Consider the following 13,723-nt stretch of genomic DNA (forward strand, 5'->3'; position numbering starts at 1 on the left):
CATAAAAATTGGGGCAATATATATAATCTTAACCAAAGGCCACCCTATCCAACTTTCAATCATTAAAATGCATTTCAAACGCCAATGATTCTCATACGAAATTCCGAACATATCATAAGACTCACTTTCTTGAAAATCTGCCCTTTTCCAAACCTAGAAAACAGACAGAATTCTAGGATTCATTTTTTCAGGCCTAGAAAGTATTTAATCAGACTTTATTAGTCATGGAATAGAACATTAATAGTAAATTTCATGTTATTATGGATAACTAATTGCTGATTGCGTGAATGTCATTATGTAAAATCAAAGTTGATTAGATGGACAAATGGTTAGCTCAATGTACCTGAATTATGAACATACATGTAATGAAGGCTTCTCAAATGCGGGATCCATCAACACCATTCACGCGTGGGCCCCATCAAGTTTGGGGGCCGCACTTACACCAAATGAATGGTGATAGATGGATTTCTCACTTAAGAATTTTCATACATGTAATCATATTTAATCATGAATATATACATACGTTTTCAAAAGGTTTCTTACCGTCCATTTATATGAACAAAATTGATTACATCAATTGTGAACAAATTCAACTTTGTCCTAATCAAACATTAAAGAGTGTCAAAGAGAAATGCTGTTTTTCATTCTTTAATTTCTTTGAGTGATTCATAATTTCAGCAGTAGTGAAAGGGAATATGATCATGAAAGATAACAAATTGACACTCGCAATTCGTATGGGCCCTCCAATACTAAACCATAGCCTTGCGAAAATTTGGTCTAAAAAGCTATATAAATATGAATATGATATTGTATTTTAATCCCAATTAAATACAAAGTGTTGAATTAATAATGATTGATGACTGATGACCAAGGTCAAACGGGCATTTCAATCAATCTCTCTCACTGTTATATTACTCTGCTTCCGGAACAATTTGTTAAATAATCACTCGTTTTAGAATAATTACCTAATACCTAAAAACTTTAAGAAAAGGGGAAATTATACGATATGGGAGTGTAGCGTACCAGTTGTATGGTATTATTGATGTGAGTTTATTATTTTTAATATGGAAGTATAATTATTTTTTCGAGTATATATATAAATCTTAACCAAATATATTATTGAATTTTTTATATTGAAAACATCCGTAGACCATGTAAACCTGTATTATTCTTCTTCTTCTTTTTGTAGTACTTTGATTGTTCTGTGTATTATTTTATTATCTGATCGTTTGCAAGGACGTCTTTTACAACACAATCAACCTCTCCCCGTTACTTTCTATGTTCAACAAATTAAACTGTTCGCGTCAATGGTCAAGAAAATAAATCTACAAATACTATTAAATTGAATCCACTAAAGTACTTGTACGGAACCTAAGAATCAATAATAAAAGAATGCATAAACATGCGTCATTGCTTAATTAACATTAAACTGGGATTTCAATGATTTGACTGTTTAGGCTCATTTGGAACTCTGTATAGAATAATATAATTTTTCTATCCAATGTATAATTTAATCCTTGTATAAGTTGATGTATAATTTAATTTTATCCGATGTTTGGAAATAATATGATATTAGGCTTGTATAGTATAAGATCTGTGGTAATATGTCTCGAGTATCCCCAATTAAAGTGAGAGTGATGTTTTTTTTTTGTCATTTGATATGTTATTTATGATACTAAACTTTCCATATAAAATAAAAACGAGTTTGATGTGTTTTAATATTATACGGCTGATATCGTATAAGAACCACTTTTCTATAAAATTATACTATCTCGAGTATTTTAAAAATCGTTCAAACACCCGATAAATTCATTAATTGATAATTTTATATAATACGGAGTCTCCTCGTATAAAGAGAATCTAACTTTGATTTTCAATAAAGTAAATATTCACTGTTGAAGCTCTGCATCTGGTCCTTGTATTTTAGTGTTAGTCGTCAGAATATAGAAATCAAAATTAGACTTTGATGCTTCCACAAAGAACTACTGATTACTTTAATATATATAATGTTTCCTTGACCCCCGCCATCGTTACATTTTAGTCACCTTTTTCTTTATTTTAACTTCAATAATTAATTGGTAGCCTATGTGAGTTAGCTTCAACGTTTCATCACCTCAAAACAAAAAATTTATAATATTTTATGTGCATCATGTGGGACATGTGTAACCCAAATTCACTTGAATCATGTGCATCAAATTCAACAACTGAGATAATTGTGATACCAACAATGGGGATCTTACTCATTTTCGAACCTAAAAAATTAAGAAAATTTAAGAATAAAAGAAATTAAATCATAATAATATATTCTAACACGTTTTAGGGCGATAGGGTTCTTAGTTACTAAAAAAGTAGTAATTGCTAATCAACCAGAGCTTGGGCCGGGCCTTGTCATTGAATTGGCTTTCTAGCTGCAGAGAGCATCGGTATAATAGTTGATTTGGGCCTGTTATCACAACCAAGCTCGACATCCTTGTCCTATAAGGCTGTGATTTCCTACAACACATAACGAGAGTCGGACTATCCAAGTACTCAGGGTTTATTATATGGGTCTCAATTGGGCTCCACCATATCAAGTTGCTCTTACAATAAAAATAAAAATAAAAACATAAACCTGCTAACGGAGGCTCCAGTAATCTTAATATTGTAATTAACAGGGAATATTGCAGTAAGTCAGTAACAAAATGATTAATTTACTCAATTATACGATTTAAAGGTTTGCTTAAGGGCGAATGTGCTAACATGATTATTAATAGACCGATTAAGCTGAATGTAATCGCTATAATTATTAACCCTAATCTTAGGTACATTGAGTCTAACCATAAATTTACCAAATCGCAATAATCGATATTCTTTTGTCATGTTTAATTAATTTATTATATTAACTTGGTGAGGATTATTCACTAATCTTGTCATGAATTCATGGTGGACCCAAAGTATATATATGGCTAGCCTCATCCGTTACGTGTACTCCAGATGGAACTTATTACTTTGGTTGCCACTTGGAAATATAATTATCATTATAGATTACTATATATGATTAATAGCTTAATTAATTGGTTTACTTTGGCGGCATAAACAATTCATTAGATTTGATGAGCTTAATTAGGTTATCAAAAGATACGCTGATTCATGCATGTATCGATTACATCTTCTAAACAGGGAAGTTTGAATTGTCTGAACACTTTATTATGGCAATAACTTTTCATTTCATTCCATTAGTTTGTTCTTAATCACTGTTATTTTAATCTTTTGGTCTGCTAAGAATATTTAATGTTGCTGTTTGATGGGGCCAGCTAGCCTAGGAATTTCTCGTCAGCTATGTTTTTAATTTGTTTGTTCTAAAAAAGTTTTTAATTTGTTCACAGTTGCTAGCAAAATTTAAAGGCCAAAGCATGTAGAATTTTGTACTCCAGTCGAACTTTTGGCTATTCGACATTGGCTCGAATTATATAGGAGAGGCTCAAGTTAGATCTCAATCTCGATTCGAGCTTAATATATATGAGCTTGAACTCGGCTAAAAAATGTGTATTTAAAGTTCGAGTTTTACTCGAGTGAGCTTGCCAAACTTTTCGAGCTCAAGTTATTGCTTTATCATTTTATTAATAATATTAGTAATTATGATATTATATATAATATATAAATAATATAAAATATATATTACTATATTAATATCAAGCCGAATAATTATAAACTCGAGGTTGAGCTCGATAGACAATTGAGCCCTACATTAAACTCAAACTCAATAAGTACAAACTCGAACGATCCTAATCAAGCTCAAGCCTGAACTACTTTATTAGAGTTCGGTTTGTGTGCAACCCTAGTCATCGTGCAAGCACACATATATGTTTGTAATATACGAACTAGAACTGCAAGAATTTCACGGATTACCAACCGTTTTTTTCCAATCAATTTGGATTATAACGAAATTTTCAGTGTGGGAGGCACTGTGCAATCACTGGAGTTCTGAACACTTCAAGAAGATAAGTTTACAGAACAAGAGTAATCGTACTTCCTCACTCAACGGTGTTGGTGTTTCATTGCATACATGTGGCTTCGCCCCTACCACCAAACGTACAAGAAAGATGGTATTCTTGAGAATTACATACATTACTTTGCTTCTTTTATGAACATAATTATTATACTAGATTTTAAGAATCATACTAGATTTTGATATTACAGTTCTTTTAAATTACAAGAAGGTATGGATAGGAAACCAACTGTAGCTGAATTATTTATGCTCACACATATGAAAAAGGACAAGATGTGGATTGATACTAATATGGCTTCAATTATTTAATAGCAGCTTCAAGTCGCCAAAAAAAAATAGAGATCAGGGGTTGTATGAAACACTAATTCTTCTAAAAGCTCGAACTTATAGGAGGAGTGAATTTTTATCTTTTATATTATTGACGGGCTTAATACTCTAACACACCTCATCATTTGTGAGCCGGGAGAGGTAGGTTTCGAACCCAAGACAATATAGTTAGGCCTAAGACTTCAATACCATATGAAACATCGAATCTAAAAGCTCGAATTTTTAGGAAGGTGAATCTTTTATCTTTTATATTATTGGTGAGCCTAATACTCTAGCCGACTGGAGGTTAGCCAACATTGTTTTCACTCAAATTAGGTTTATATAAATTGAGAAAAAAAATGGAGAGAAGTCGCTAGGGTTGCAAAGGAATGAGTTAGTTCTTTGGGAATTACATACCTCTTTTTATAATTGTTTATGGGCTTCGACTTCGGGCCGACCTGAAACCTCTTTGGCCGATACATGGTGGTCACGGCAGCAGTATGTCATGTATGTAATGTGAAGATACGCTCAACCAAAAAGCAGTATGACATTTCATGCCTAAACTCAATCCATTGGCATAATATTGTTCGCTTTGAGCCTATTAACTAGTGGGATTTTGAAATGTGTCATGTTAGTGAAAGATGACGGAGAAATATAAAACATTTCATAGGTCATGTGGGTCTATGGAAGAATGACAAGTCACCTAACTTTTGCATCTCCGACCCTATGCACCATCGCTTTCGTCGGACATGGCAGAAGCTGCTCCACATAGCTAGCAAAATAGAGCCCAGTCATTTATTGCCCCCTCAACTCCCACCCTAATTAGGGACTAATTTGGCATGTAAAACATCATCTCTTTTTGCCCTTCTAAACGGGAGGGCTGGTCAGGCGGCTTGAATTGACAAAGGCTAGCAATGTTCACAAAAGTTAAATTAGTGAAAAAGCTAGGAATGGACCATGTACCATGAATCTGTAGGCATCAATATCATGGTTCGCCTAACCAATTTAGTCAAATTAATACTATTTAATAGGGATGAGTTTGGTTTTTTTAATAAAAAAAAACACCTTGTTTGTTTACTTTTCTCAATGCATTTCGTGGTTTCCAAACAAGGAGTAAGAATGTGTTTGGATGCAGGGATTTAGAGTGTGTTTGGATTGAGGAATTTAGGGAGAGGGAAATGAAATTAATTTCTTTCCAATTTACTTGTTTGGATAGTTTAGAAAAAAATTAAGGAAAGAGATTTGAAGAGAATAAATTGGGTCATTTGGATGGAATGGAGAGCTAATTAAGTTATTTATAAGTTAAAAAATCTATTTTACCCTTATACATCATAATTTAACATAAAAAATAAGGATAAATTAAAATAATTTTCTTTTTTTTTTATTATTTATCCAAACATGAGAGAGGGAAAAATAGTTTACCTTCCCTTCCCTCCAAATCCTTCAATCGAAACACACTTTTAGAGGGAAGGGAAGAGAAAGGAAAGGAAAGAGATTTCCTTCCAATTTTTTTATTTGAATAATTTAGAAAAAGAATTAAAAGGAGTGATTTGAAAAGAATTGGGAGAAAGATTTCATTAAATTTTTATCAAAATACTTCCTTCCCAAAATGTTATCATTTGGAGGGAACGTATGGCTAATTAAATTATTTATAAGTAAAAAACTCCTTGTAGATAATACTTTCACATAAAAATAATGATAAATTAATAAATTAAACTAATTTTATTTCCATTCTTTTTTATCTATTCAAAGATGAAAAAGAGAAAAATACCATACATTTCCTTTTCTTTATTTAATTCCCTTCCTTCCTCTTCCCCTCTCCAAATCACTCAATCTAAACACATTCTAGAAGGACATGAGAGAAGGACCCTCTCTCATTGTCTGGGTCACGTGACGCTTTGAACATTACAATAGTGTCTCTCTCAGCCCCACCATAACATTGATTGAGCTTCTTTTTTAGACCAATAGACCTTGTGTCCAAAAATCTGTATACAACTTAAACCTAGGAATTTCCTTTTCCAAATCGTTTTTCATTATCTAAATTTTACCTTTTCTTTACTGGTCTTTCTCTAACTTCCTTTTGTTAAAACTTAAAAAGCACTGATCAAAATTAAAACTAGTAAAGCTTAATTAGTAGAACAATGACTCATACTAGAAGAAAATATTTGCCTTCAAATAAAAAAATCCCCAATTTTTATATATGATATACACATGCATAGCTCATATTTTCCATCCAATAGAGTATAGTCTTTCATGGTGGTTGTTATTGCATTAATGGTTATTCTAGGAAAATGTTGGCACGGCACCCATCAATCAATAACATATGTTAGGGCGATATGATGAGTGATGACTACCACCCATTCTACTTTCCATTCCATTCACATTTTCAACCCATTTGGGTACTAGCTAGTTAATTAACCACCAAACTAAATTTTCATTCCAACTTTGAAATTTATTTGATCAATTGCTGATGATCTAGATCCTAAACTTTAGTTGTATTTATTATAATATTTAAAAAAAAAGAAAGTCAAGATTGAATAATCTAGAATGTGCAACTTGATTCAATTGTTGTATATATAAATGTAGATTTTCAAGGCTTGGAGAATAATATTTTTATCTAATATATATATATATGCCATATGAGACTCCTTCAAATATTTTTGGCTTCAACAAATATGTTATTTTTTTTATAAGCAACAAATATGTTATATGTCTCTTAGCTTAGACGACTTTGAAGCCAAAATTAAATATTTTCTTTTGCACTTCATGGGGGCCTGAATCTGACCAGCCCAAATATATCATCAATTCAATTTACGACTGACTATACTTTTTCTTAGGATAACGATATATATATATATATATATATATATATATAGAGAGAGAGAGAGAGAGAGAGGAGAGTTAGCTAGTTACTTTGGTATCTTAGTAGCTATGAATAGGCTAGCCATTTGAGGATTCAAATGAAAGGTCATTATCATTTGAATGGCATAGGTAGCGTAAGTGAAGGAAGTTCACATACCCATTTTAATACAGGCAGATCAATAAAGGAAAAGAAGATCGTAAATCAAACCAACGTTTCATAAAAAGACACACTGGAATCCACCAGAATTTGAGAGAAACTCTCTAGGGTTTTCATATATTTGGTAGAATAAAAGATAATGACCTCTAGGGCCGGCTACATCCTAATATGAAGCAAAACACCAAATATAAAAAGTTACAAAAACACCCCTAAAAATAGAAATCACTTAATTTGAGGCCCTAAACGATTGAATTTGGCAAAACTAGGGTGGGGTCAGGGGCCTTCCCACCTCCCGGGCGAGACAAGCTACCTTTAGCTAGGAGCCCCTTTTCCTTCTGCCCAGCTCCCCGAAAACAACGTTCGACTTGCATGTGTTAAGCATATAGCTAGCGTTCCTTCTGAGCCAGGATCAAACTCTTCTTTTGAGTATAATTGGGCCCTGCAGTGGTAGAACCTGGTGAACCGGGCGTACTACTTTCCAACCGCCCTACTAATAAAAGGGGACCTTGCTTCTCTTATGATTTTTGCTACTTAGGCCCCAGGTTCGGTTCAGAACGCAGTTTCGCTTCAGCCGGTCAAATTTCATCGAAAACAAACAACTTTTACAAATTTTCCAGTTCTGCAGCCACACCCTCAAAATGATTTCTACTAGCTGGTAAAATTGGTAATTAACTCCAACTTTCTGTTTGTCACAAAACAGCTCCAATCAACTCAAATCAACTTCAAAACAACTCAAAATCAGCTCCTATATCACATTTGTGCAACAATTTATGATTATCACGAAAGTCAATTCACATGAATTCCATTGCTCTATACCTTCCTACTTAATTTGCTTGGTCAAACCTTACTTAGATTTTATGTTGAACTTAACGAAGACTCAATTATATATATATACACACACTATAAAGCATTAGAGTTTGTTGTCTACTTTTGAATAACCATTCTTATTGAACACTTAGGGATGATAGAGTAGGCTGAAAATGAATTTTCCGACTTAAAACAATATATAGCGCGATGAAAACTTACAAGTACCTTGTTAAATACAAACCCTAATCAAACTTTGAGTATATAATAGATTCGAAAATTTTCACTTAGTCATGGTGCAAATAATTAAGAGACTAAATTGACCTAATTAAGGAGAAATGCAATGTTTAATTCTATAGTGGTGTACAAAAGCCCAAAAGGAAGATAGAAGCTGAGTCAGGGCCAGGGGGACTTAATCTGATCACAGTCCGGATTTGGCAAATTAATTTCAATTATTTTGCAGCCCAAGTTGGCATGTATAATAATAATAATTGTTGTGTCACTGTCAGATATATGTAAAGGCAACATTAATTAAATAATAATGTTAGGCAAAATTTGCATAAAGAATAAACATATAAAATTTTAAAAAAAAAAAAGTGACAATTCGTTGTCTCTACAAAATCTATTAAATTAATAGTTAATTTACTATATATATTGCAGTATTAAGTGGAAGTATCTACTGAGCTTCCCAAGCTGACCAGCTCTCAAGAGATACATTGTTTCTGACAAACCAAAATGGAACCTCTCTTTGTTGCAATGATGAGATCATGACCCTTTTTCTTTTGTTTTCTTGTATTGATGAAACTGTGAAAATAGGAATTTATATTTCAAAAATGAAATTCATACTGCAAATAAAATTCCATGCATACATAAAGAAGCTCCAATATTTTCTTTCCTTGCTTTTTGTGCATTAGAATTTAGAAGCGTAGCTATCTAATCCCGAGTTCGATTCTCATTAGTAATAATAGTTTTGTACCTACATGTTAGGCTTTGGTGTAACTTATTTTGTCGTCAAGTGAAAATTTTCAGTTCGTGAACCTTGACTACTACAATTTAGATCCACATCGAATGACAAAAGACAAGTTTTTATGGTGTCTTTTACGATTATTTTCGTTAAAATTAGAATATAATTTCCCCTCATCTCTCTTAATTTTAATATTCTTTTGCTAAATTTAATTTCCAAAATTAAAAATTAAAATTTAATTCTTCTAGTTTTATAAAAAAAATTAATAAACATAAAACATTAATAATATTAAAATCAAACTCGTAGAAGGTTACGGAGAAATATCGCATGGACGATGCACAATTAACGGTAATACAACGATAGAGCTGAGTTGTCCAGATTCGTGGCAGGGGCTGAATTCAACGTATCACACGTGGCAGATAAGTGGACAGGGTCTCGTGTACAGACAAAAGTGATATCACAGGATGACGTCACCTTGACCAGGCCGCCACGCCCATGGACTTAATTGACGCATGTGTGTAATTAATTGACACAGGTTTATTTTATTGATTTAATCAATGAAATAATAGTTTTATTTCCATTCTTTTATCTCACTATTCATTATTTAAAATTTATTGTTTTAATATACATTATATTCTATTGTTTTTTAAAACACAATCTAGAATTCATTGTTTTAGTTCTGAATTCATTTGTTTTTGAAATTCCATTGAAAAAAAGTAAAAAATAATGGAATTAAGATTTATCCAATAAAACTAATCTACAATGGATCTTGCTAGAAAGAGTTTTATGTGTTGATTCTGAATATGTAATTTTTTTTTTTTTAAATCTAACATGTAGTTTAAGAGTGAAAAAGCTTTAAAATTTCGTTTAAGAGACTTGGTTTTCCATGAGATATCACTATATGGACTACTTAGCATTACTGTAAGGTCACGGACCCCACAAAATTATTGGAATATAATATTTCAAGGACATCCTCCTTGGCCAATTTTTGTGCTTTTCACAACAATAATTATTATTTATTTTTCACTGGTATTTAATTATTTATTTATTGTTAATTTTATCATTCAAAACTCCCCTGTTTTCTCGAGTATATAAGGCAGAGTATGTGAAGTCCTCCAAAGCATGCTCTGTTTTGGAAACAGAGTAGTTGTAACAGAATTTGAAAACCAGAGCCCTCAATTTCCACTTCAAATGGATCTTTTTAACTTCCACTCCCCACAAAATTCCGATTTCTCGCCTGAATCCTCCTTTGGATCATCGGATTCCTTCTTCTACGGCCAATCTTTCGATGTCAATTCACTCCCTTTCAACGAAAACGACTCCGAAGAAATGCTTCTTTTCGGGCTAATTGCAGAGGGAACCCAAGAATCAACATCAAAAGCTTCTTCTTTTTCTTCTTCTTCTTCTTTCTCTTCACATATTATCAAGGAAGAGGAGGTCGATTCAATCTTTGAAGAAAGACCCAAGAAGGAGAAGACCTACAGAGGAGTCCGGAGGCGGCCGTGGGGTAAATTCGCGGCGGAGATAAGGGATTCGACTAGAAATGGAGTTAGGGTATGGTTAGGCACATTTGATAGTGCAGAGGAAGCTGCTTTGGCTTATGATCAAGCAGCCTTTTCAATGAGGGGTTCATCTGCAATACTCAATTTTCCAGTTGAGAAGGTTAAGGAATCACTCAAGGACATGACGTACAGTAGAGAGGATGATGGGTGCTCACCAGTTGTGGCTTTGAAAAGGAAACACTCCATGGGAAGGAAAATTATGGGGAGGAGTAGGAAAGAGAGAGATGTAAGGATAGACAATGTGGTGGTGTTTGAAGATTTAGGTGCTGATTACTTAGAAGAGTTGTTGAATTCATCTGGAGGTGCTGGGCCTTGGTAAAAAAATATTTTTACTGTGTACTTTTCCCCCCTCTTTTACCCTTTTTTCTATTATGTATTATTTTTTTTCATTGTATAGAATATTAGTTGATGATGAGGGTCGAAAGGATTGGGGATTTGTAGTATTTATATTGTGGGGCTCTATTGTAATTCCTTGAGCCTCTACTCAATTCATTAAAATCACTCTTGCGTTCTTACGGCCAAGAATGTATACGGATGCCCCTGTGTATATAGGGGCGCACGTGCATGTACATATTTTCTTGGGAGTTGTTTATGGAAGCCATGAAAATAACAAATCTTTGCTTCAAATAATTCCCTTGTCATTAGTTTCACAAAACACGTAACCGTTTATAAGTTAACTTATTTTTCACAGTTTATCTTCACAATTCATAAACTCTACCAAATGAAGCCTCGTCTTGCGCTAACGGCTAACGCCCGATGGTCCCATCAACCAAAACCATGTGTTTGATATAACGTTGAAGACAAAAGTTTAAAGAATGTGGTTTTATGATTCTATCAATACATCCTTACTTTCTAGCATTTGTTTTCTGAATGACCAATGTAGGATTCAGTCACATAAACAACAAAATGAATTTGATTGTGACTAAGCTCAAAAATGTCAATTAAGGAATGGAAAATCTAAGAGAGAGAAAATATGCACCACCTAAATCAGCGGAGATGATTAAGGTTGAGTTATCAAGAAATCTAGTACATCCATGTTTCAATCCTCTAATGGATCTACGTGGACAATATACATTTCCCTATTGAAGTAGAGGATTGGTATTAGATTCTACAGAGTATATAAAATTTGAGGGATATAGGGCCGTAGGGCTCCAATTCTTAGTTACAATTATCCTCTCAAATTATGTTAAATTATGATTTAAAATGTGCTATTAGTATTTTGTTGTTCATAATATTAGAATATAATAGATTTAAAAAAATCTAAATCCTAAACTTTTTTTTAACCGAGCAACCACTCACGAAGCATGCCCTTCGCACAGCTTAGTAGGCGTAAACTTCGAACAGCCAAAACAATAGTTTTTTCTTTTGTGTGTATTAGTGCCCCGGGCATATAATTTGTCATTTATTTTGAATATTATTTTATTCATTAATTTTTTTTTGCTTTCTTTTTTCCCTTAATTTGGCGGATAAGAAACTTCTGAGAATATGCGAAAAATGGTATTAGTCAATAGTCGTAATAGAAACTCAGACCAAAACCACCAACAAAAAAAAAAATATGACATTAGCCATTACATAACATCTATTAAACAATGATTTTATACTAATTCCCTGTGCCAAATTGAATTTTAGTATAAATAATAATTGAATTCAACCACTTAAACTGACTTTGGGTCCAACAGCTACAACTACGTAACTGGCTTGAACCTTCCAAGTTCCAACTTGGTTGGACTGTCAAATGATAACCTTCTTTAATTTCTCATATTCGGACAAATTTTGTTTCGCAAATGGATTTTGTGGAATTAGATAAAATTAGAAATTCATGCTTGAGACTTTGAGAGAAAGCTAAAGAGATAATTTTATTTCATTAGACGTAAAAATCACGTTAAACACAAGCTATACTTAAATACAAGCTAGACTCGACAGTCTTATCTCGATGCATGACTCTAGCTCTTATCATGAGTGATACGTTTGTTGAAGAGTCAAGATAAATACAAACTCTAGCTCATTATTTGTTGAACAATCCGTGAGGCTGTTTTGTACACCAGTTGAATCATCCATTGTCTTGATCAAGCCTCACTCGAACAGCCACCATGATTATTATCCAATACCTTCTAATTGACCTTGTGAGAATCTAGCCTTATCTCTCCATAACCTTTTCAGGTACAACCTTTTCTCTCCATAACAACTCCTTATTTCCTCTTTGATCCTCACGTGATGGAATGATATCATGATCAACAGCTGCCCTTGTTTGATTGCTTTTAGAATTAAAATGAAGGCGACTCCTCCAATTAGATCACGTGCTTCTTTATTGTGGCCAACAAGTCTGTGACTTATCTTGTTGGATGTACTTTTCTATGGATGTGTCTTGTAGTAAAGATTTGGGGGTCAAATCATAATCGGCTTTGGATTAATTTAACATACGAGGTCTCCGTTTCGCTATTGTATTAGTGTATGGTGAGCTGAACTTGGTCTGGTTTTTATGACACACTACTTACCTTTTCATTTGCTCCAATTCATCTGCTCCAATTCTGATGGAGACGAAAACAAACGAATAAGGCTAACCAACTTTAAGCCTGAAAGAAACAACATTGGAATCTATCATATAGGGAGAATACTTTCAAGTTTTGATATATTTCGTCTAAAGATGAAAGATGATGAGTTTTAGGGTCAGCTATAATCCTAAGATAATGAAAAACACAAAAATATGAAATTACAAAAAAAAATGTCCCTAAAACATTAAAAGGTCCACTAATCCCACATCAAACTTAATCAAATGAAAATGACCGTACGGAGTTTCTCTCTATAAGATCAACTATGCATTTACATTGTAGTGGTTTGTATTTGGAACATATAAAAATGACCATATAGAGTTTCTCTCCACAAGATCTGCTCTGTATTTACACTGTAGTGGTATGTATTCGGATGAATTAATTATGTAATTCAGAATGCTGAATGTTAAGGATGGTTTTTTGGGTAGGTGAGCGGGAGTGGGAACTCGAACTTGGGTATCATCCAATTTGAGTATATGCATATAATCACCTCTGTTGAGAGGTTGACCTAAATGTTAAGGATCACCTTAA

At 33.2% G+C, this 13,723-nt stretch overlaps 1 protein-coding gene across 1 annotated transcript; it reads left to right on the forward strand.

Moving 5' to 3' along the window:
- The first annotated feature begins 10,195 nt into the window (after positions 1-10,195).
- On the forward strand, positions 10,196-11,158 carry LOC120014672 (ethylene-response factor C3-like). Its single transcript, XM_038866691.1, has one exon. The coding sequence runs from the start codon at positions 10,204-10,206 to the stop codon at positions 10,960-10,962; it is 759 nt and encodes a 252-aa protein (XP_038722619.1). The 5' UTR covers positions 10,196-10,203; the 3' UTR covers positions 10,963-11,158.
- The last annotated feature ends 2,565 nt before the right edge of the window (positions 11,159-13,723 follow it).

Source organism: Tripterygium wilfordii, chromosome 14 (genome assembly GCF_013401445.1).
Source record: "Tripterygium wilfordii isolate XIE 37 chromosome 14, ASM1340144v1, whole genome shotgun sequence".
Lineage (NCBI taxonomy): Eukaryota > Viridiplantae > Streptophyta > Magnoliopsida > Celastrales > Celastraceae > Tripterygium > Tripterygium wilfordii.

Coding starts and splice junctions, on each gene's coding strand:
- LOC120014672 (XM_038866691.1), top strand. CDS start 10,204: ATGCTCTGTTTTGGAAACAGAGTAGTTGTAACAGAATTTGAAAACCAG.